This window comes from Rhodamnia argentea, chromosome 11 (assembly GCF_020921035.1).
Source record: "Rhodamnia argentea isolate NSW1041297 chromosome 11, ASM2092103v1, whole genome shotgun sequence".
Classification (NCBI taxonomy): domain Eukaryota; kingdom Viridiplantae; phylum Streptophyta; class Magnoliopsida; order Myrtales; family Myrtaceae; genus Rhodamnia; species Rhodamnia argentea.
The window spans coordinates 1,315,100-1,340,780 of NC_063160.1; the positions used below are offsets into that span (position 1 = coordinate 1,315,100).

The window sequence follows — 25,681 nt, forward strand, 5'->3', positions numbered from 1 at the left end:
TTGGGCATTGAATCCTCTGGGAACGTGAACATTGGCTAATATCACACACACAACTCCAAACTTGCATTTTCATGCCTCATTCACTTCAAATTAATATATTTTTTTTTTTGGGTAAAGCACTTCAAATTAATGTTTATATCAAAAAACTCTTGAACAGGTACACTCGTGCCACATTAACCCAAAGTAATTTTTGGATTACAAAAATTCCCGAAGTGGTATGCTCGTGCCACATTTACCCAAATTATGATAAATCTTGGATTTTTTAAGGTAAATGTGGCACGAATACACTAGTTTGGAGTAAATGCAATACAAATATATTAGTTTAAAATTTTGTTGTTACATAAAAATTAGTTTTGGGCAAATGTGATGTGGGTGTACTAGTTTATAAGTTTTGTAACAAAAATTAGTTTGATATAAATGAGGTACGGACGTATCAATTTGAGATTTTTTATTATATTAATCCCAATAGGAACTTAATTAATACCAGGTACAGGTCTATTCTTACGAACCTTTTTGTCCCTCAAATCTATGGAGGATGCCTAGGCTCGCTCAACCTTTTCTAAATTTTTAAAAACATAAATGCTAAAAAGTTTTACGCCCTTTTATGTCTAATCAATGCAAAACGAATTGGTTCTTGAGTGACATGAGGGGAAGTGACAGGGAATAAATCTTTAGTCTCCGTTTATTTTGCAAAAAATAAATAATTTAAAAAAATATTCTCCTAATTATTTATATCTCTTAAAATAATTATTCAAAAAAATGTATTTATAATATTTTATGTCCAAACATTTTTACGTCTGATAAAAATATTTTTTGTCCATTCATTTTTTAAGTTATGTAAGCGATCAAATTTTAAAAAATATGTTTAATTTATTCATTTTTTACAAAACAAACGGATCCCTAAGATAATGTGACTCAACTACAAAGTTTCATTCCACTAAATGTTTGTTTTTTTATCTTTGTAGATTGATTCCCAAGCCTTTTAAGTCCTCAGTACAAATTTGACCATACTGTCCACTTGAAATTCCATTTTTATATTACGCTCCGTTTATTTCATAGAAAATATCGTTTTCGAAAAATATTTTTTAAAAAATTATTTTTTAGGAAAATGACAATATTTTTCGGTGTTTGGCTGAAATATGAAAAAGACCTGAAAAATGTTTTTCCTCATTTGGTATGGACAATCGAATTTTATTTTCTTGCATGCACTCCTTTCAATAATTATGTTTTTTTTTTTTTTTTTGGAAAAAAATTCATATTTTTTAATTATTTATCTTTATTTCTTATTTTTTTTCTTTTCTTTTTTTTTTCTTTTCCTTTTGCTTTGGCTTGGTCGTCGGCCATAGGTGAGCTCGAGGCTCCGCCGGTCCCGGTAATCTTGAGCTCGCATGGATCCGGCGAGCTCGACGAGGTTGCAGCTCACCGACCAGAGTTATGGCTGATTGTTGGGCGGCTAGCCATTGCCGAGGTCCGTGGTCGATGAAGGAGCAATGGACAAAGGAAGGAGAAAGAAGGAGAAAATAAAAAAAGAAAAGAACAAGAAAAAAAGAAAGAAAATAAAAATAAAAAATAGTATAAAAGAAAATAAATGTAATGGAATTGAGGGAACAAAGTTGAGGTAAATGTTTTCCTCTTATCAAAAAGAAAAAATATTTTCTCCATTTTTTAAGGAATTTTTTCTATGGGTGGAAAATGTTTTCCTAAACTAGCTTATTTTCCACGAACAAAATGCCAAAAAATTCAAAAAATAATTTTTCAAAGTTATTTTTCACGATATAAATACAGCCTTGATTGTTGGATGTCTCTAAGGATTTTTCTTTTTTTTTTCCAAATAAGATAAGTCCAAACAAAGCTTCAAATTGTTCGCCTTAAAAAAAAAAAAAAAAAGCTTGAAATTGGATCATGAGGCGTTGTCCCATTCATGCGGGGCTTTTCATGTTGGAACGTAACAATGGAATTCTTGGGGTCTCAGAAATAGATGAATTGCAACGGCGATCTCGAAGGATTCGTTTGTTCTGTAGCTGCAAACAATTAATCAGGATCCCGACATTGCGGCTATCTTCATTTTTGGACCTGTTCGTGTTGAGATGATGCAAACATAGAAATTTTCTGCATGGCAGAATTGATGCGACATGAAGGGTTTAAGGATCAAGTTGGTCCATAACTCAAAAACTTAAATTTTTTAGTGAAAGTAGGTCCGACTATATACGTTGACGGGCTCGAATTTGGCTCTCTTAATAGTCTCCCCATAAAAAATATCAGGTTTTTGCTCCGCTCCGATACCAAAAGTTCATTTGCTTTGATAAGATTCTAATTACTTTACTTTATTAATTACTCGCAATTGGGGCAAAGTTAAATAGTCCCACCCTATTCTAATTTCCCTCTCTTAATTTCTCAAAACCTTGACATCTAATTTTCCTTCATCTTTACCGTGGACCATAGTGAGAGCTCGTGCTCTCAATATATAAGAGAATGTGATGATGTTACACGACATAAATGTTATAACACGTGAAGTATGGAGAAATTTTGTCCTTATCCAATGTTCATATTGACATTATACTAGGCCGCCCCTTCACTTATTTTAGGGGAAAAAACAAGAAGAAGAAAACAATGGTAAGCTCTCAAGAAAACTAAGATGATTAATGACAGTTTGCTTCACGAAAAATGAATGATTTGGACAATATTTGCCTAAAAATAATTATTTGTACCGCTTAAAAAACGAACGGTTGAAAATATTTTCATCATTTACAAAAATATTTAGATATAAATTATGGTCGATAATGAAAACAATTTGGGTTAATACCATAAAAAATTTCAAACCGGTACACTTGTATTAAATTTATCCCTAACTAGTTTTTGGATCACAAAAAACCTTAAACTATTACATCTGTGATAAATTTACCACAACCTGGTACACATGTAATAAATTTACCATCCATTAGTTTTCATTAAATTTTATCGTCAAAATACTGAGTTAGATAACATGTAACAGTTGACGGGTTTAATCGGTTTGGAGTTTTTACTCCGTTCATCACAAGTGTACCAATTTGAATTTTTTGTGGTATTAATTCAATCATATGTGTACTAAATTGGAGTAAATTTATCACGTACATATCAATTTGGGGTTTTTTGTGGTTAAAAAATTCGTTTAGAATAAATTTGTCACAAGTGTACCCGTTTGAGGTTTTTGGTGGTCAAAAATTAGTTTTGGTTAAATTTATCACAGGTGTACCAGTTTTGAGTTTTTCATGGCATTAACCGAAACATTTTTTTTTATTAACGTATTATTTCAAGCGATAAAAACAATTATTTTTAAGAAAATGGATTTGAAATCATTTATTTTCTGCAAAATAGATGGAACAAAATTTGACAATTTTCAAGAATGCTGGCTTGGCATTACAACCAATTGAGGGTTTAAACCTATTCAGTGGCGAAAGGGCAAGCAGAGCAACTAGCAAATTTGCTGAGGAAATTTCGAAAGGTGGCTAGGCTTTTTTATCTGTCCTAGTCCGGTGGCACTTCTGCCTATTTTATTCATTTTGCGCTGGATGACCCTTTAGGGATTCGGCTTTCAGATGCGGGACTTCCTGATGATGCAAGGTGATGCCAAGAATCTGCTTTTACTGTTCACGACTCCAACAGCTCCGGTCCTTCTGGTCCGTACTATATAAAGTGCCTTCAGTAGCCATGGAGGAATACGAAGGGAGAAGGAAGAAACACTGATCGTGAATCATGACGAAACGAGATGAGTTTTTACCTCTTATCGCTCGAAAAGACCCATAAGATCGCCAAATATCCTCGGGCAAAAAACGTCGGGAAATAACAACTGTGCAAAGTTCGAACTCTTGACATGGTAGTCTCATCTGATGGAAGAACGGTTGTTTGCTTAATCAATAACTTAGTGTATCTGTGTCGTGATATCACGGTAGAAACCTTGTCTGTCTGGTTCTTCATCGATCATAAGCCTTGCTTTCCCACTTGTTCAGAAGATTTCCAGATTGAGCTTACTTCTCCGACTTCTACTTCTTGGATTGATTTGAATTCCGGCCGTCTGAATTGCCATATCAAGCAGGCTGCTAAATCCTAGCTAGTTACCAGATGAGGAAGAATGAGATAAGCCCAACTTGACAGTATCACAGGAGTTAGAATAAGAAAGATCTGGGAAGTAATTGTGTCTTTTATTAGTATTGATTGTTCATACAAGCACATTTCACTTGGGAATATCTTTCACTTTCTTCCGTGTCCGGCCCATCAAGAAATACACATGTCTCCAGATCAAACGTACTTATACGACACTCGTACGTACGCTCGCAAACTTAAAGCTAAGGACCATATATGTTTTGTCGGTTCGGCTCTTATTCAGCTACTACAGAGTTCTGATTTGAAATTCAGACATAAACTTGACCTAACCGGGCGTCCTTGGTGGGGACGTGAACTTGCTCTAGCTGGACATCATTGGCGTCCTGCTTCTGCGGCTCAGGCTGAAAGTAAGCTTCTAGATGGTTGGCCAAGGCCGGCTTGTCGATGCTCTCACAGTGATATGACTTGCAGACAAAGTAGATTATTGTTTGGATCACGAGGCCGAACAGAAACAGGAAGGTCAGCACGAAAAGGCAGGGGGCGCCGACGATGAGCATGAATAAGAAGGCCCATACAAACATCCGGTACACTATCACGATACCATTATTGAGCAAGATCAGCAGCAGGAAGATGAAACCCGTGACCCGTCGCTTGCCCTCAATCAGACTCTTGCTCTTGACCATTGCCTTGATCCCGTAGTTCTCCTCCTCCAGGACGGAGACCACGCTCGCCAGCTGGCAGACGATGCTCAGGTACACGAACCCAACGAAGAACAGGATCAAGATGATGACCCCAATGGCTAGCCCGAACGGTGAGCTCCCGATCAGAATCGCCCACATGACGAAAGTCCCCAGGACGCATAGGCTGAAGGCCAAGTGGAACAAGAAACTCCATACGAATGTGACGGCGACGCGCTTCCACACCTTTGGGACCACGGACATGACCTTTTTGAAGGTGATGGGCTTTCCCGTGTAATTGCAGGCCACAGTGTACACGACCGCGGAAGTAGCGAGAAGGGAAAGCGCCAGGAGGAACACCAGGTATGCTATTTTGATGAGCCAAAATTCTAGACGCTCGTATGTTAGGACACGGTCGAGGACATGATATCGTTCATGGTTTCTGGAGTGAAACTCGTCGTATTGGTCCCATTGGATTCTTGATTCAAGGATCTCGGAAACTTGGACTTGAACTAAGAAGATGATGGCGAGAGGGAGGACAAAGAAGAGCGTGATTTGAGTGAAGATCTTCTTCCATGAGAAGACGATCTTGAAGGACTCCTTGAAGATGCCAAGGAACCCGAGATACCGAAGCTTCTCTTCGTCGCTATCCATCTTAGTTAACACTCGGCTCACGTGATCCTCCATAAGGTTACTTCAGAAGCTCTGCGGATGATGAAGCCGGGAGAAACCATGAATTTATATGCGCGCAAGCAGATGACTGAGGACGTTCACTTCGAAAATCGACAATCCGATACGTGTCGCTCACTCGTGCCTGCCGTGGATTACAATCTAACATAGTTTGATGTGATTTCTTGGTTAGAGATTGAGAGGCGAAACAGATGATGCTTAGGACAAAAAAGACAGCGGAAATGACAAAGTGTTGGTCTAGCTAGCTGTGATAGTTTCTGCCCTTCGCTTTCATCATACGAATGCTCCAGCATGTTTTATTCATTACCTCCTTTTTTTGCTAATCTTGTTTTAGATTTATGAATCCAAAGAGGAAAAACAGAAATTGATTAACAATGTAGCAAGGGAAAATTAGCCATTCCGCACGTCAAAAATTATAATAATACCTACCAACTGATATTCACCAGACTCTACAGTATGGCTCCGTTTGTTTTAAGAAAAATGAATGATTTGAAAAATATTTCCCTACAAATAATTGTTTGTTTCACTTATGTAAACGAGTGAAAGAAAAACATTCTCACCGTCAATGAAAATATTTAGACACAAGTTATTGTCAACGCAACAAATAAAGCTTAAGTACCGTCTTCACATTTCAAATCCTACATTTTTCATCTCCCTCAACCTAAAATGGCCCGTTTCCCTTCCTGCACACCCGAAATTTACACTCTGTCGGCCCCTAAATCATTTGGTCCAAAAATCTCAATCCTCACTACAAAATTCATCCATATCGTCGGAGTTCGACCTCTAACACAAGTGTTTACCTTGCGTACTCCCGCATCAGCATTTTCTCGCATATGGAGATTAGACGCATCTTAGTCTTAGGATCATAGATCCTACGTCGAGAGGAACGGTAAAACGCGGACGTGAGAGCTCCCGAATCCCTCGATCCATGGCGAAAACTCGACCCATCTCGCGTCAATTCTCTACCTAGCCCTAATTAGGCCTAGCTAGAACTCGTTGAAGGATATCTCTTTCCCTCTTGTCCGTGAACAGCATTCTTGGCTTGCCTAGTTCTTGGAACTTGGAAGCCATTCTAGGATACCCTGAAACGAGGAAAGTCCAGCATAAGGAAGAGGAAAGGAGAGAGGGATTTCATGAGCTGAAAAGGCAAAATTATTTATAATTCATTCTCAATTTTGGAAGTAAATTAAGAATTTAAATGGCCGGCAATGTCCAAGTCATCATATTTTTCGTGACTTCCATAAAAGAAGAGTGACTCCGACCCGTCACGCGTTGCCATGTTCGCTTCCAAAAGTACAGTCGATGCTCTTAAGGTGTCGATGTCAATTAGGCATTACCTAGGGAATAAATATCATTTACCTAGGTATTAATTACTTACTAAATTGGAGGTATCAATCATAAACATGAGTCATGCCATGCCACGTGGCACGAATAATTAATGGAGAATTGTCAAATCAGCAAAGACATATACAATAAAACTTTACAGGGAAATTACCAAATCCTATCTAAATCTCTCTTACGGATAATAATTTAGTCATAAATTTTCATTTTTATCAACATTTGTGTGACATTTTAATTTAGTCAATCTCGTTAATTTTGGCCTGAAATTTCTGATGTGACGTCCGGTCATCTTTGGCTGCCCTATGCGCCATGGTTGGCAAGTCAAACAGTTTACTCAAAACGGCATTGTTTTGCTGAATTTTTTTGTTTTTTCCTTCTTTTGTTCTTTTGTTGTACTTTTCTTTATTTTCCTCTTGTTATTGCTCATCTCCTTCGTGGTGTAAGCACTCAAAATGCTCTACATTTTCTTAAAAAGAAAAAGGGACAGGAAATGAAGTTGCTTAGGGTTAGGGATAAACCAGCTGAATCAGGCTTTCGACTTGAGGATCTATCCAACAACCAGCCTTGCCAAATTTATGTTCACACTTCTAGGTAGAACCAATCGGTTCAGGGTATAAAACTGGGAACCGAACTACTCAAGGTTGATTTCTAGTTCTGGGTCCCCCTACAAATCGACCTTGAACCAGCCGAGTAAGGCAAGTTTAGCCCAGGGCCAGGCTTGAACCGGCTCGGTTGCTCGACCCTAAACATAAGAGCAGTGACCAATTCAAAGGTGGGTAGGTTTTAAACTTGGAACCTAGAACTTATCATGTTAGGATTGATTCTTAGTTTTTGGAACTAATAACTAATTCCGTTGACCGTGGAATTAAACCGATGTTGACACCTGATTTTTAATCAGGTTTTTTTTAGAAAATAATTAAAACACAATAAAAATTCATAAATTTTAAAAATCAACTTTGGAAGCCTTGGCCAAGCCTAAAAAATCAATTTTGAACAAAAAAATATTTTTTTATGAATTTTTATGAATTTTTAAATTTCTTTAATTAGAAAATAACCCAAAAATAAGAAAAATAGCATTTGTGACAAAAAAAAATGAAAAATATTCATTAGTATTTTTTTAATTGTAATTGAATGTTGCTCACTTTAAAACTCAAAAATTCAATCGGGCACCCTGAATTTCAAAATTTTGCGTTTAGGTCCCTAGTTGAACAAAAATCTGAAATTGAGTCCTTTCTAGTTGTCTTTTCACTTTGTGCTAGTTATGACATTTGATTCTAGTATCTTTAATTGCATTTCTGTCCAATCACTTTCACGAATTGCGCAAGTTGGGAAATGGACCTATTTGAATTTTCAATTCGGTTCCTTGTTTTCAAACTCCTTCCAAATTTAAACTAATCTTATAGAGCTATATTAGAGATGCCATGATATGATTTGATGCGTTTTATCCGTATGTCCTTGATTACTTGATTTGCACACTTCTTTTATTAATTGTGATTGTTAGGATTTGTTTCTCCCATCTGCTTGAAACTCTAGATTTTAAGACTTTCCTCACCCAAAATTGAGCCTACATGAAATCAAGTTAGAAAAATCAATCAATCTAGGTACCGAAAGGGCATTAATGGTAACATTGATGAAACTAAGTCCCCGATTCCAAATCTCTGATTCCGTTTGAGTTATACGGTGCCTCCCACCGCCTAATGAGATTTCCAATATTCCCCAAAAATCAGTGGCGACTCCAAAGCATGTATACTTAAGCACATGTCACAAGACCGTCTCAAAGGTTGAAACTGTCTTTAAACACAATAATCACCCCTAAACCCTCCTCTCGATGGTCATGGCAGCTAGAGCTGATTCTAGGGGCAATCCGAGAATCGGCGGAGGCTTTTTTTTTTTTTTTTTCGTTTCACTTTATTATATATAAAACATGCCTATGTCAATCATGAATAAAAATCTTTCTACTTTGCAACAATATATCGAACATATTTAATTTCAACAAGTATCTTCTATCTTAGAAAAAGAGTAAAAGAACTTATTTAGGGTAAGGGGTAAACTAGTTTGGTTGTAGGTTTTAGGTTTGCGGATCTAATCGACAAGTTCAGGACATACAATTGGGAACCGAACTAGTAAGGACAATCCCCCATTTTTTAAATCGAGAACCGGACCAATCTCCTTATGAATCCACCTTGAACAGGCCGGATAAGGCCACTTTCAGATCGATTCCCGAGTTGAACCAGCCGGTTTGCTCACCCCAGTATACAACCAATGGTAACTTCTGGTTAGCAATTATAACTGTTCACGAGTCCAAAGAAATCAAATCTGTCCAACTTGAGTGGAGAGATTGGCTACAGTGTCCCACTTCACTCATTCCTCCTAGAGTTTCTCTCCTAATTCATAGTCTGAAGACTCTGAACCATATTCAGTGGCAAAAGGGTAAGCAAGAGCAACTAGCAGGTCGGCTTAGGAAATTTCTAAGGGTGGCAATTCATGGCATATCATTCACAATCTCTCGCAACTTGTCGAGAATCGTCCATTTGAGGAGACCATAAAAGGGGAGAAGGGAGAAACACTGATCATGGCGAGATGAGATGAACTTTTACCTCTTATGGCCCCAAAAGGCCTATAAAAACACAGAATAACCTCAGCTTACCGATACCGGTGAGTAGTTGAAAATACATCAAAAAGAAGTACACATGACTTACAATCAAACGTATTAATACAAAATTCGTTGATACACTTGCATACTTAAAGGTAAGGACCGTATATGTTCGTCGGTTCGGCTCTTATTCAGCTGGTACAGAGAGTTCCTATTTGAACTTCAGACATAAACTTGACCTAGCTGCGCCCCCTTGGTGGCAACATGAACTTGCTCTAGCTGGACATCCTGGGCAGCTTCCCTCTGAGGCTCAGGCTGGAAGTAAGCTTCCAGATGGTTGGCCAGGGCCGGCTTGTTGATGCTCTCGCAGTGATATGACTTGCAGACGAAGTAGATCATGGTTTGGATCACGAGGCTGAACAGGAACAGGAACATCAGTAGGACGAGGCAGAGGATGCCGATGCCTACCACAATTCCTAGGTTCCATGCATACACCACAAACCACTGGTACAGTATCAATATCCCCTCATAGCACAAGACCAGCAGCAGGAAGATGAAGCTCGTGACTACTCGCTTGCCCTCAATAAGGTTTATGCTCTTGACCATTGCCTTGATCCCATAGTTCTCCTCCTCCAGGACGGAGACCACACTCGCCAGCTGCCAGACGATGCTCAGGTACACGAACCCAACGAGGAACAGGATCAAGAGGACGTACCAGATGACCCTCCCGGCCGGTGAGAAACCGATCAGCAGCGCCCACATGACGAAAGTCCCCAATATGCATAAGCTATAGGCCAAGTGGATGAAGAAACTCCATAGGAATGTGATGGTGACTCGTTTCCACACGTTTGGGACCACGGACATGATCTTTTTGAAGGCAATTGGCTTTCCAGTGAAATTGCAGGCCACCGATGTACACGACCGCGGAAGTAGAGAGAAGGGAAAGCACCAGGACAAAGACCAAGTATGCTACTTTGATGAGCCAATATTCTATACGCTCGGATGACAGGAATTCGTCCGCGCGTTCATTGTCCCGATAGTGATAGAGCCTGTATCGTACAAATCGCATTCTTGCTTCCAGGTTCTCAGAAACTGGGATCTGAATTAAGAAGATGACAGCGAGAGGGAGGATAAAAGCAAGCGTGAGTTGAGTGAAGATCTTCTTCCATGAGAAGATGATCTTGAAGGATTCCTTGAAGATGCCAAGGAACCCGAGATACCGAAGCTTCTCTTCCTCACTATCCATCTTCGTTAACACTCTGCTTATGTGGTCCTCCATAAGGGTGGTTCAGAAGCTCTGCAGATGAAGCTGAGAGAAACCATGGATATTTATATACAGATGTAGATGACTAAGGAGGGTTAACTTCTACATTGACAATCTGATCACGCCGCTTGTCTCTGCCTGGATTGAAATCTATGTCGTTTGATGTGATTTCCTGGTTAGATTCTGAAAATCAAAACAAATGCTTTGGACAAAAGATGGTGACAATGACAAAGTCTTGCTCTAGCTAGAGCAAAGCACGAGGAAATGATAAAATAAGCCTGTTTTGATTACAGCAAATTACAGTTGTTTAATAAAAACTATGATTTGGCTTTTCGTCTGCACTATTTTGGCGCGAATCCAGTTTGTACCCGATGATACATTTGTGCCAGATGATGAGCCACGCGAAGAATTCTAGGAAGGGAATGAACAGAGCCAAAAGCGATCTCCATTTTTATAATTTAGGGGTTGCCAACTATTCCCAATCAGTATGCAGTGACGATCATCTTCTTATACGACGGTAAATCACTACCAAAACATCAGAGTTTTATCCGATTGATGATGATGGATATTCTCATTTTTCGTCCTAAGGAACAATGCAGATGTTGCGATAGCACCGCAGTTCGTTCATCTGCTGGTATTAAGCAAAGCTGCTAGGGTCCTGTAATGAACCTTACAGGAACTTGCTATGCAACTCATTCCTTACATCCTGTTTTATGATATATTCTAATCAACCAACAATTTACTTTGTCCTAATCCTGTTTAGGCCAGAGAGAGACTTATTATCATGATTGTGACAATCTTTTAACATATACAACAGTGAAACATAGAAAAGTTAGAGCACACTGTATTTTTTTTTTTCCTGGCCTTGAGCTAGAGAACATAGTGTCAAAGGCGCACTTTCATATAGATATATACCAGACATTTATACATTTCCAAGCTGCAAACTTTATTATCTTAAACTAAGATGCAGAAAACTCTCAAACCCACACAGGGAATATAGAAATTCAGACATGGAGTTGATCAAGCTGGATGGAATTGGCCTTCAGAGGGACATAGTCTCCAAGATAGACCTCGAGATGATCAGACAAGGAGGACTTGTCGATGTTCTCATGGTGGTAGGACTTGCAGACAAAGTAGATCACTGTCTGAACGACCAGATCGAAAAGGACCACCATCAGCAGCAGCAACAAGCAGATCAGTCCAACCCCAATCTTGATTCCAATCCCATCGACCAAGTCCAAGACGACAAGGCCCTCGAACAATGCCAGAACCAGAACAGAGCACAGCAGGACACCAAGGAAACAACCAACCGACACACCCATCTTGCCCTTGATCAGCCTCTTGCTCTTCACCATCGCCTTCCTCCCGTACACGTCTTCAAGAACCGAGATCACGCTCGCTAATTGCCAGATCATGGTGATATAAACAAACCCAATGACGCACAAGATCAAGAGAATCACCAGCATGGCAATCCCAGGCCCAGGGCCGAGTTGAAATTGCCTCATGATGAGGAACCACACGAAAAAAAGCCCAACAGCCACAACGATGAAGGCAAAGAAGGTCGCGAAGCTCCAGAGGAAGGTGACCATGAGCCTCTTCCACACTCTGGGCACGACGCTCATGATCTTCTTGAAAGTGATCTGCTTGGCGGCGTAGACGCAAGCCACCGTGTACACGACGGCCGAGGTCGAGAGCAGAGAGAAGATGAAGACGAAGACGAAGTAGCCGAGCTTGACGAGCCAGAAGGCGACCCACTCCTTCTTGAGCATGCGGGACAGGTACTGGTACCTCGAGCTGTCCTCCCAGGCGTCGTCCCGGTCTATCTCGTGGCTGAGGATCTTGTAGGAGAGGACCTGAGAGACCCCGTAGTGGGCGAGGAAGATGACGCAGAGAGGGAGGATGAGGGCGACCGTGATCTGGGCGAAGATCTTCCTCCATTTGAGGATGATCTTGGAGGTCTCTCGGTAGACGCCGAGGAACCCGAGGAACTGCAGCGCGTGCTGGTCTCCGTCCATCGTTTCCTTCGCGCAGAGGAACCAACCAAGAACGAGCGAAACAGAGCAAGACTCAAAGACTTATAAAGGGTCTCGAGAAGAAGAAGAACAGAGCTTTTGGCGAAGCCATTAATGGCGATGGCGACGTTGTCGGAGTGGGGTTGGGAAGAGGGAAGACTTGGAAACTTCAACAAGTCAAGCTTTTTTTCCCTTCAGATTCCTACTCCATCCATCCAGTATTCGCCACCTCCACAAATGAATTTTTGCATAAAGGAGAGAAGAGGACAGAGCTTTTGGTCCCACTTCCTCTGCTCGTGGCCTGTAGTTTCTTGGGTTTCTTGATTTAGTGGTGATCGTAGCACGAAACGCGTGGATAGGTTTTTGCCCTTTAACTCGACTTGGGGTTGGCCATGGAATTCAGCCGAGTTCATGTGGCTTGGACTCCGCGTCAAAGCGATGATGCAGTAACGCGGAAAGTGAGTGCGCTTGTGGACTCGACTAAGAAATCTCCATTAGAAGCTAACTTATTTGCGTATAAAACCGGAAAATTATCAACAACAAAAAAAAAATCTAAATCTATTGCACTTTTATCGATTCGATCCTAAACATTTTCACGTTTTGCCAATTGAATCCGTTCTGTAGTTTTTGGCAGAAAATCGTTGACGTGAACGCCGATCGCCTTACGTGGCACGACCGATTGCTAATGTGGGCAATTTTTAATAAAATATTTTAATACATTTTTTTTATTTTTAATGGAAAATGTATTTTGTATTTTGTATTTTCCCTCTATCCCTCGATCGGCCACCGCCAGGCCTCGTCGATGGATGGCCTCAAGTGAGGGCAACCCTCACTGATTTGGCGAAGGGTTGCCTAGAGTTGCCCTCGCCTAAGGCCTCGCAATGGCATGCGGAGGGAAAAAGGGACAAAGAAAAAAAGGAAAAACAGTAAAGAAGTAAAACATAAAAAATCAATGAAATATTATTGAAGTTGTCCACGTCGGCACCTAATGCCTAATATCCATATCAGCAATTTTTAACCAAGATTGGCCAGTTTGACTCAATTGAAAAAATTAAAAGGTGTAAGGCTGAATTGGCAAAAGTGTAATAAATTTATGACTTTTTGGACAATTTTCCCCATAAGGTTTGTAAAGAATTTTAACATGCCGAGACACAGCGCGTCGGTTGCGTGCAGAGCATCCTCACTTATGATATGCTTTATCAACACGCTTTGCTCTTCATTTCCATACGTATGTCAATCACGTATTTTGCACTTAAGTTTTCTGTACATGTCCACAGTTGAGACCTGATACGAAACTCAAAACAGTCCAAAATTTTTTAATACCTTGGCTGGAACACAATTTGCCAATGATGAGTTTAAAATGGATTAGAATTGGGACATCATAATGCAAGGGACAAATATAATAAGGGCATCTTTAAGTGTCAATATTAAACTTATAAACTCAACTCGAGTAGATGTATTGGATCTATTGAATGTACCCATCTGGGAACCTCATGAAGATTATTATTGCATGTGCCTTTATGCATGTACCATATTCTAAGTGAACCATATAAATGCGTCAAAAAGAGTAGATTTACTCATAAATACAACGGAATATACATTACGATACTCGAACTCATTCGTGGAGTACGTTACATTTTTTTTTTTTTTTTTGCATCTAGATAGGTTTCACTTATAGAGATCATAACATTCCAATGAGCTCACTAATTGTATGGTACTCCTCGAAGCACTTGACCCATGCTTATTGTTGCGATATCCACATCGTTTGATTATGAGATTTAAATGTGTATATGTATCCAATATCTTTTTCTACCAGTCAAAAAGATATTCGGAATTGGGGGTGTTGTCCGATGATTCAAGTGCCCATCACGAATGGTGGGCATGGAATAAGGCGATTTTTAGGTCCAAGAGCATTTAATGATTTTTCTAAAATTAGAGACCTACCTTATCATGTTTAGTGGGACCCAGCTAAGCACTTGATGGGTCTTTGGCACCATCTTACTAGGGGAAAAAAAGATAAAATAAAATACTAACTATTTGAAGAAAATCTAACAATCTTAGTAACTTGAACCCTTTCTGTCAAATAAAAAATTCTTAAACTTTCACTATAGTCCCAAATTTACCCGCGCATCCCAAAATCATCACTAATTGACTCAGAATTATCAACATCAGAACCAATTAGAAGTTTATTATTAGAACTCCCATTTTTCTAATTCCAAAAAAAAAAAAGAACTTTCCATTCTCATTAACACCCTGACTTTGTAAGAAACAACAACAACCTCATGATATTGATAGTATAGAAAGAATCAATAGCGATTTTCGGATGCACAATCGAATTTGAGACTAGAATGAAAGTTTAGGATTTTTATGAAACAAAAAAAAAAGTTAGGGGCAGAATTTGGACTAAACCTAAACTTTAGGGTTTTTTTTTTTAGAGAATTATGCCCTAGATTTTTATATGGGGTATTTTTCCAACTTATTTTGTCTACATGTGTCAATGACTTCGAGTATACTTGGGCCACCTTTTTTTTTTTTTTTAACTTTTCTTGTACCATTTAAAATTTGATTATCTTCTTTAATGTTGACACTAAAAAAATTTTATGCAAAACGTACAATAATTAATGGATAATATTCATTTAGATTTTCTCATCAAATTATCTTGTGTTTCCACTCTTTATTGTTTTCAAAAGTTTAAAGGTAAAGCAAAAGCAGCTTCACTAAAGCCGCAGCCAACAGCTTTCTGAAGTTGCTTTAATATCCGCATATCCGTATGGTGATATTGATGATCTTACTAATAAGGAAGGATTTTATTTAATGCTGAAAGAAATAAGCATAGTTAGAATATGACCAAAACAGGTCAAGTCCTTGGCCTTATCTTGCACGTGACAATGACGTCGAGTTGGCGGGGGAGAAATGCTCACGTGAGGTTGAGCCCCACACGAGCTTTTACTCAGTGATTTGTTTTTTTATGGTGACTTCAGCAAATCTTTAGTTCTATGCATATAATGTTGGTGTTTGTAAACATAAAAGTGCCCTTTTCTTATTTCATACACGATGGAAATGAGCAATTGGGCTAGATCCCATTATATCCACATGCAGGTACGTAATTATTATAGATGCATTTTGATGACATTTTAGGCTATGCGCTATATAAAATGGCGAAATATGTCTCTAAGTGAGAGGGGGTGTGGAAAGTGGTGTTTTTAAGTTTTTTGGAGGGGAACTATCCTTATGTTATTAGATGCATTTTGTTTTCGCAAATAAGAATCAACAATATTTTTATTTTTATTTGTATTTTCGAAATTATATTACTAAATTTAACTATTGAGTCCTATCAAAACAGTGCGACTATCCACATAGGAGTTGCAGTTAAATTTTTTTTAATTTTTAATTTTTATTTATGACAAATGGTTATGAAGAACTCTTACAACCTCTGAAAAAGTGTGTGAAAAATTACGGTTATTTGGACATGAATAGGTGTGTCCAAAAATTACTGTTACTTAGACATGAAGAGGTATGTCCGAACTCACAGTTATTCGGATATGAAAAGTTGCATTTGAATTTGCAATTTTCGGAATGGAGAATTGTGTACATATAAGCGAATATATACACACTACTATTTTGTTCATTTGACACTTCAACTTCCATTTTCATTTTTTTTTCAAAGAAATACAATCTTCTTCTCCAATTGTTTCTCTTCATAGATCCTTAGAATTGCTACATGATATTTTCACTTGAGACTTTGTTGTATTTTGGAATATATTTGCTGCCTCAAAATCTGATTCCATTTGATCACATTCCCCGACAATATTTTCTAACATATATTTTTTATTATGTTATGTTTCTATTCGGCCAAATACCCAAAAAAATTCTCAACTTTAGCATCTGTCCCAATTATGTGCTAAAATTTTTTTATCTCATAAATAATCTTCAACTTTTACTTTTGTCCCAATTCTACTTGCCTAATACTAAAAAAAAATTAACTTTTATTTTTGTCCCAATTCTACAGGCATAATATCCACACAAAAAAAGTCCAACTTGAACATCTGTCTAATTACATCTATATTTTTTTGTCTCATAAAAAATCCTCAACTTTTACTTTCGTCTCAATTCTACCACCATTAGTATTCCGTCCATAACCAATGTTAGTTAATCATATATGGCATTTTCACGTCATTAATGAATTACACCTCACCAAAGCCGATATGAAGAAAAACCCCTACTTTTCTTCTATTGTTTGCTTCCCCTAAACATTACTTGGAGATACGTAACCACTCAAGACGACACGTTTCGGATTATCCAGGGCATTTAATAGCCCAAAGAATGGCTAGACATAGAGATTTGATTATTTGGACGAACGATCTCAAATCTCATTGTCCTTGAAACCTGTTGTTTTCAAAATTCGAAGATTCATTAGTAAGTTCAACAAGAAAATTCGAACCACGTGTGATTCACTAAAGGTAATTATGGACATATGTAAAAGTTGGGGACTTTTATGAGACAAAAAAAATATGGATAGAATTGGGACATATGTTAAAGTTGAAGTTTTTTTGGGTATTAGATGATATAATTAGGACAAAAGTAAAAGTTGGGGGGTTTTTTATAAGACAATTTTTTTTTTGACATAATTGGGACAAATGTTAAAATTAGGGTTTTTTTCCAACTTATTTTGTCTACATGTGTCATTGACTTCTGGTATACTTGGTCCACCTTTTTTTTTTTTTTAACTTTTCTTGTACCATTTAAAATTTGATTATCTTCTTTAACGTTGACACTAAAAAAATTTTATGCAAAACGTACAAAAATTAATGGATAATATTCATTTAGATTTTCTCATCAAATTATCTTGTGTTTCCACTCTTTATTGTTTTCAAAAGTTTAAAGGGAAAGCAAAAGCAGCTTCACTAAAGCCGCAGCCAACAGCTTTCTGAAGTTGCTTTAATATCCGCATATCCGTATGGTGATATTGATGATCTTACTAATAAGGAAGGATTTTATTTAATGCTGAAAGAAATAAGCATAGTTAGAATATGACCAAAACAGGTCAAGTCCTTGGCCTTATCTTGCACGTGACAATGACGTCGAGTTGGCGGGGGAGAAATGCTCACGTGAGGTTGAGCCCCACACGAGCTTTACTCAGTGATTTGTTTTTTTATGGTGACTTCAGCAAATCTTTAGTTCTATGCATATAATGTTGGTGTTTGTAAACATAAAAGTGCCCTTTTCTTATTTGATACAGGATGGAAATGGGCAATTGGGCTAGATTGTTGAAGTTGGTGTCTGTAGTTTCAAGGGATTATGGGGTTGAAAGACCCCGACAAAGGGGTCGCTCCCATTTTATATCCACATAGCATTTAGGTTGTTTTTGTATTTCGTTAATTTAGGGCGAATATGCATTTTACATAGTGAAAGGCCCCCGTGGACGTAGTGAAATTTGATTTATCTTTCTTGTATTGATAGGATGAATTTAGTTCGACATAAACATTATATCCACATGTAGGTGGTAATAATTAAATTTTTTTTTTTGTTTTTGGGGATAAGAATCAACAATATTTTTATTTTCGAAATTATATTACTGAATTTAACTATTGAGTCCTATCAAAACAGTGCGACTATCCATATAGGAGTTGCAGTTATTTTTTTTTTAATTTTTAATTTTTATTTATGACAAATGGTTATGAAGAACTCTTACAACTCCCGAAAAAGTGTGTGAAAAATTACGGTTATTTGGACATGAATAGGTGTGTCCAAAAATTACTATTACTTAGACATGAAGAGGTATGTCCGAACTTGCGGTTATTCAGATATGAAAAGTTGCATTTGAATTTGCAATTTTCGGAATGGAGAATTGTGTACATATAAGCGAATATATACACACTACTATTTTGTTCATTTGACACTTCAACTTCCATTTTCATTTTTTTTCAAAGAAATACAATCTTCTTCTCCAATTGTTTCTCTTCATAGATCCTTAGAATTGCTACATGATATTTTCACTTGAGACTTTGTTGTATTCTAGAATATATTTGCCGCCTCAAAATCTAATTCCATTTGATCACATTCCATGACAATATTTTCCAACATATATTTTTTATTATCTTATGTTTCTATTCGGCCAAATACCCAAAAAAATCCTCAACTTTAGCATCTATCCCAATTATGTCCTAAATTTTTTTTTTATCTCATAAATAATCATCAACTTTTACTTTTGCCCCAATTCTACCTGCCTAATACTAAAAAAAAATTTACTTTTATTTTTGTCCTAATTCTACAGGCATAATATCCACACACACAAAAAAAAAAAACTCCAACTTGAGCATCTTTCTAATTATATCTATAGTTTTTTGTCTCATAAAAAATCTCTAACTTTTACTTTCGTCCCAATTCTACCACCATTAGTCTTTCGTCCATAACCAATGTTAGTTAATCATATATGGCATTTTCACATCGTTAATGAATTACACCTCACCAAAGCCGATATGAAGAAAAACCCCTACTTTTCTTCTATTGTTTGCTTCTCCTAAACATTACTTGGAGATACGGAACCACTCAAGACAACAAGTTTCGGATTATCCCGGGCATTTAATAGCCCAAAGAATGGCTAGATGTAGAGATTTGATTATTTGGATGAACGATCTCAAATCTCATTGCCCTTGAAACCCGTTGTTTCCGAAATTCGAAGATCCATTAGTAAGTTCGGCAAGAAAATTCAAACCACGTATGATTCACTAAAGGTAATTATGGACATATGTAAAAGTTGGGGACTTTTATGGGACAAAAAAAATTTGCATAGAAATGGGACATATGTTAAAGTTGAAGTTTTTTTGGGTATTAGCTAATATAATTAGGACAAAAGTAAATGTTGGGGTTTTTTATGAGATAAACATTTTTTTGGACATAATTGGGACAGATGCTAAAGTTGGGGTTTTTTTAGGTATTAGGCGATTTCTATTAAGATGAAAATCTATAAATAGTTAGATGAAAGGAGATATTCCATGATCGCACATAACTTGATAGTGAATGTCTCAAATTAGTTGTTCATATATACATAGATCTTATTTTGAAATATCTATGAAAGAAAAAAAAATTAATGTTTAAAATGTTAGGTTACACATATTTAGCAAATAATATACATATGTATAACCTATTATTTTGCATAGTCTAGGGAAACTCTGATTCTACATATTCAGTTCTTATGCAAGCACTAGATTCTATTTGAAATATATAAAATTATGGAATTTAACTTCTTTCCATCGAATTATACAAAAATATCTCCAAATATCTTTATACATAAAAGCATGTCATAGCCGTGGACACTTTACACGCTACCGAAGCATGGAATATTTGCTTTCATCTAATTATTTATAGATTTCCATATGAATTGAAACAGAATTGAATTGAAAAATGCTTTTCTATTAGTATTGTAATGGACGGTACAATCTCAACCGCACATTTACACACCATCACCCCATGTTTTGCATAAAGTACTCATTGATTGGGAGATCGTATAATCGGAAATAAGTAATAGTCTTGTCGGACTTCAGGCTAGCAGCTCCCAAAATAATATATGCATAAAATTAAAGACTTGCTAAAGTCACCGTATTGAGTAAAGCTCGTGTTGTGGCTGTGGGGCTTTTACTCTCAGCTGCTAAAGAAACGATGGACAGAGAACAGAACGAGCTGCAATCCCTTGGGTTCCTCGGCTTGTACAAGAGAGACCTCCAAGATCATCCTCAAATGAGGAAAGATCTTCGCCCAGATCGCGCTCGCATTCATCCTCCCTCTCTGCGCCATCTTCCTGGCCCACTCCTTGGTCTCGCAGCTCCTCGCGTACAAGATCCTCAGCCACGAGATCACCCGGTACGACACCCGGTAAGACGACCCGAGGTACAGGGACCTGTCCCGAATGCTCAAGGAGTGGTTTGCCTTCTGGCTCGTTAGGCTCGGCTACTTCATCCTCGCCTTCATCTTCTCTCTTCTCTCGACCTCGGCCGTTGCCTCCACAGTGGCCCGCATTTACGCCACCGAGCAGATCACTTTCAAGAAGGTCATGAGCGTCGTGCCCAGAGTGCGGAAGAGGCTGGCGGTCACTTTCATCTGGAGCTTCGCAATCTTCTTCGCGTACAACGTTTTCACCGTGGGGCTACTGATCGTGTGGATCGTTGTCGTGAGGGTATCTTCAGTCGATCCCGCAGTCGGGATCGCCGTGGCGGTCATCCTCTTGATCTTATATGTCATCAGGTTCGTCTATATCGCCATGATCTTGCAACTGGCGAGCGTGATCTCAGTTCTTGAAGACGCATATGGAAGGAAGGCGATGGCAAAGAGTAGGAGATTGATGAAGGGCTAGATGGGTGTTAAAATATGTCTCGAGTTTTGAGCCCGAAGCGAAATTATGAATATTTCGAATTAAATATTTGTGGATGATATATGTAGGAATTATATTTTCTGTTCCACAAGAAGCCAAAGTAAATATTTGGATTATGTTTGATTACTCAAGATAAGTACAGATTTTGTAGACTACGAAAATCTAATTTCCGTGTAGTTGTCAGCTCATAAACAAAAAGGAGGAAGCCTGGATTACGGTTGGACGAATTACATTGCGTTCTGGACGTGGACTTCTTTTCTCATGATGGCGTTGACCAGGAAAAGAGATAATCCTAGCTGGACTTGCTTGGTTGACTTGTTCAATAAAAGATAAGAGCAAATTGAAGACACGGATTAATACCTGCAGAAGTGATTTTGTTTTTCACGTGTGTGCAGGTTGCATATATAATAGCAAGCGATAACTTGGTCATTGAGTACCGCTGAAGTGCGGCTTATGTGAATGCTTGTGCGTGTCTTCGTGCCGTTCATCCGACGAGTGAAGTTTTACTTCGCAGAATTACATCCGGAAGAATCTATGTTCGAGCCGATTAAATCTTGTCGTAAGATTTGTGTTTTAATTCCTTTACGGGATTGAAAGATTATTTCATTAGGAATTTTGGGCTAAATATTTTGTACGTTCTTGGATGTAATTGGGGCTAGGAAACACCGAGAGTGTTTGAGTTATTCGAATTTGGTCTGTAATCTCCGTGTATCGCTTGATCTATAATGAAATTCGTTGCTACTCTCTCTATAGACGTAGGTCTCTACGACCAAACCATGTACATCCGGTGTCCGATCTATTTTCTTATTTTGTTTATTTATTGTTCGATCGCTTGATTCCGCACAACAATGGGCATGACGGTCAGGTGTTTCCTCGACGTCCTGGTGTGCACGGTACTGGTTCAGGCGTTGTTCGAATGCTTTGTGGTCTTGGACTCGGTTCGTGGGGTCGGAATCAAGATTGGGGTTGGGCTGATCTGCATGTTCTTGCTGTCGATGGTGGTGCTCTTCGATCTGGTCGTGCGTCCCACCACCGTGAGAGCGTCGACAGCTCCTCCTTGTCTTAAGGCCAAAACCTATCCAGCTTGAGCAACTTCATTTCTGATGGGTTCTTTTATTTATTTATTTATTTTTTCTATACTAAATGTTTTCTGACTTGTAATTTTTCATTTACCTTGTAAGAGACGAGGTTTAATTCTTCAGTGGCGATTTTCTGTTTTTGTTTTATCGATCCTCTAATGTCAATCTCTTTTTGACTTTTTCAATGATCATCTTAACATTATATATTGATGAAAAATGCACTATTATATCCATCATAGAGACCTTTTAAAGTAATTATTGAATAACTTGGCTTGAAGACAACTGCCCACGATGAGATTAAAATGGATGAGAATTGAAACATCATGATGCAAGGTACAAAGGTAATAGGCTCGCACTATTTCCAACCCTTTATTGGCTCATACACTCCATATCACGTTGAATTGACTATATTATCAATTATAGATATCCCTTTTTCATTTTAAATTATTTCTTATATTTTTCTTGTTTTCTTTTTTCAATTTTACTAAAAGAAGAACTTACCCACATCCCTTCCAAACTTCTTTTTTTTTCACCTTAACCATTTCTTACATACCCATTACATTTCAACGTTTCCTTCTAGTTCGTCTTTTTTTGAACTTATTCTCCATTATTATAATCGAAACAAGCATTAATCACATTTCATAGGAAAGAAATGTTAGTTTCATCTATAAATTGTTTACTTTATTTCCCTAGATTATCCTCGTGATTGTGAATTTTTCGACTTCCACTTTTGGTGCAAATTTACGAGAATTTACTCAAAGATTCAATATTGCGGTTGATGTATGAATTATTTATTCATAGATTATCTTTTTAGTCGTGCTTAAGTTATTTTTTTTTTTGTATAATAGTTTCCTAGTACCCAAAAAAAAGAAGGAAATATACAACTCATTAAAAAAAATTAGTTTTGTTTTGGTCATAAACACAGTAATTAGTTAACTATCTACCAAATAAACTATTTTTTGGAAAAGTGGTACACCGATTTTCCTCCAAATGGAGAAAGAAACCAAAAAACCAAAAAAGAAGGCAAGCATTCGTCTTAAATCAAGAATGGACCCCAAATTTAACCTCAATAAATATTGTTTGAGAGGAAGAATGGGTAGTTTCACTCTACCAAAATTGAAAAAAAAAGAAAAGAAAGAAAAAAAGGTAAGAAAAAAATCTTAAATAAAAAATGGGATCACTAGAGATAATATAGTTAATTCAATATAAAATGGGGTGACAAAAGCTAATGAGGAAGTGAAAAATAAAATAGCGCGAGGTATCTAGTAAGTGCATCGTTAATTATGAATATTAAGCTTATGAACTCAAATCATGCTGATGTATTTGATCTACTGAATTCGCACATTAGATATCTGGGAATCTCAAAAAGGTAAAAATTACACGTTCCATTTTTGTGTGTACCATATTCTAAGTAAAACATACAAATGCATTTACTCATAAATACAACGGAGTGTGTATTACAATACTCAAACTCATTTATAGATGTCCCCCGTCTCTCTCTCTCTCTCTCTCTCTCTCTCTCTCTCTCTCTCTCTCTATATATATATATATATATATATATATATAAAATCTTTTTTCAATTATGAGCTTTCTAATGATCATAGATATTTCAAATTGAAAGTGTTGTACGGTGATTCAATTGCCCAATCATGAATAGTGGGCATGGAATTAGGCAATTCTTAGCTCCAAGATCACATAATAGGGCATGTTTCATCAATGTATAATGTTAGAGGACCATTGAAAAAGTTATGCAACACAAAGATCCTTTATCTGATAAACAGATTGACATTAGAAAGATCAATGGAACAAAAACAAAAACAAAAGCAAAAGCAAAAAAAACAAAACCAAAAAGTCACTAAGGAACTATACCTCGTCTCTTACAAGGTAAATGAAAATTACAACTCACAAAACATTCAGTACTATTTTTTTTCAGTAAAGAAAAAAAAAAAAGATGAAGAAGAAACCATCCCATCAGACATGAAGTTGCTCAAGCTGGACAGGCTTTTGGCCTTCAGGCAGGAGGGAGGAGCTGTCGATGCTCTCATGGTGGTGGGACTTGCAGACGAAGTAGATCACCGTCTGCACGACCAGATCGAAGAGCACCACCATCGACAGCAAGAACATGCAGATCAGCCCTACCCCAATCTTGATTCCGATCCCGGGAACCAAGTCCAACACCACGAAGCCTTCGAACAACGCCTGAACCAGCACAGCGCATACCAGGACGCCGAGAAAACACCCGACCGACGCACCCATCTTGCCCTTCATCAGCCTCCTGCCCTTCGCAATCGCCTTCCTTCCATGCGCATCTTCGAGAACCGAGATCACGCTCGCCAGTTGCAAGATCATGGCGATATAGACGAACCCGATGACATACAAGATCAAGAGGACGACCGCCACAGCGATCCCGAGCGCCGCGCCTACTGAAGATCGCCTCACGACGACAACCCACACGATCAGAAGCCCCACGACCACAACGTTGTACACGAAGAATATGACGAAGCTCCAGATGAAAGTGACCGCGAGCCTCTTCCACGTTCTGGGCACGACGCGCATGACCTCCTTGAAAGTGACCTGCTCGGCCGCGGCGTAAATGGTGGCCACCGCTGAGGCTACGGCCGAGGTCGAGAGCAGAGAGAAGACGAAGGCGAGGATGAAGTAGCCGAGCCTGACGAGCCAGAAAGCGACCCACTCCCTCTTGAGCCTGCGGGACAGGTCCCCGTACCTCGGGTCGTCGTACCTGGTGTCGTTCCGGGTGGTCTCGTGGTCGAAGATCTTGGAAGCGAGGAGCTGCGAGACCAAGGAGTGGGCGAGGTAGATGGCGCAGAGAGGGAGGACGAGCGCGAGCACGATCTGGGCGAAGATCTTCCTCCATTTGAGGACGATCTTGGAGGTCTCGCCGTAGACGCCGAGGAACCCAAGGGATCGCAGCTCGCTCCGGTCTTGGTCCATCGGTTTCTTTGCGCGCAGAGAAATCAAGAACGAACGAGGGAAGCGATCGATCGAAGTGTGGAGAGACTGGAAATATTTCTTGAAGCAGAATAAGCGAACAGATTCAAGAGACTCGGATACTTATGGAGGGTTCTCGACAAGCACAACCACAGAGTGAAATGGTAAACGAAGATAGCGACTCGTACTTCTTCCGTGCAATTTCTTCCGCCATAGTTGAACTTTGCTCGAAGCAGAGGGCAAAGCTTTGTTCCGTCCACTTTCTTGGGTCTCGGCTCGAAGTTTCCGAGGTTTCTTGATTTAGCGTGATCGGAGCACGAAACGCGGTGATGGGGTTTTGGCCTTTTCCTCGATTTGGGGGTGGCGGCGGCGGAGGCGATGCGATTTGGTCTCCGCCTCCGCGTCAAGTCAAGTCAAAGGAGTGCAATAACGTGGAAAGTGAGGGCGCTTCTTGACCAGGCTAAGCAATTTCCTTGATAAGTACAGAAAGAGTCAAAGAGTGGGTGGGAAATAGTCAAAGTAGTACACAAAAAAACAATAAAATAAAACACAAAAAAATAATAAAATAAAATACAAAAAGTGATCCGTATACGAAAGTTGTGCTACTTGTTTTAAAAAGATAGGTTGC

General features: G+C 38.5%; 2 protein-coding genes across 2 annotated transcripts; both read right to left on the reverse strand.

The window, feature by feature from the left end:
• Window positions 1–4,159: 4,159 nt before the first annotated feature.
• On the reverse strand, window positions 4,160–11,177 carry LOC125312779. The gene is made up of 2 exons (XM_048272213.1): window positions 10,355–11,177; window positions 4,160–5,129 (listed from the first exon to the last, which is right to left on the reverse strand). The coding sequence occupies exons 1-2, from the start codon at window positions 10,658–10,660 to the stop codon at window positions 4,389–4,391; spliced, it is 1,047 nt and encodes a 348-aa protein (XP_048128170.1). The 5' UTR covers window positions 10,661–11,177; the 3' UTR covers window positions 4,160–4,388.
• Window positions 11,178–11,525: 348 nt separating this feature from the next.
• LOC115750451 lies at window positions 11,526–25,196 on the reverse strand. The gene is made up of 2 exons (XM_048272214.1): window positions 24,485–25,196; window positions 11,526–12,091 (listed from the first exon to the last, which is right to left on the reverse strand). The coding sequence occupies exons 1-2, from the start codon at window positions 25,054–25,056 to the stop codon at window positions 11,650–11,652; spliced, it is 1,014 nt and encodes a 337-aa protein (XP_048128171.1). The 5' UTR covers window positions 25,057–25,196; the 3' UTR covers window positions 11,526–11,649.
• Window positions 25,197–25,681: the final 485 nt, after the last annotated feature.

Coding starts and splice junctions, on each gene's coding strand:
- LOC125312779 (XM_048272213.1), bottom strand. CDS start 10,660: ATGGAGGACCACATAAGCAGAGTGTTAACGAAGATGGATAGTGAGGAA. Junction 5,130..10,354: donor TAGAATATTGGCTCATCAAA/GTAGCATACTTG, acceptor TGGCTCATCAAA/ATAGCATACCTGGTGTTCCT.
- LOC115750451 (XM_048272214.1), bottom strand. CDS start 25,056: ATGGACCAAGACCGGAGCGAGCTGCGATCCCTTGGGTTCCTCGGCGTC. Junction 12,092..24,484: donor GTGGCGGTCGTCCTCTTGAT/CTTGTATGTCAT, acceptor GATTCTCTTGAT/CTTGTGCGTCATTGGGTTTG.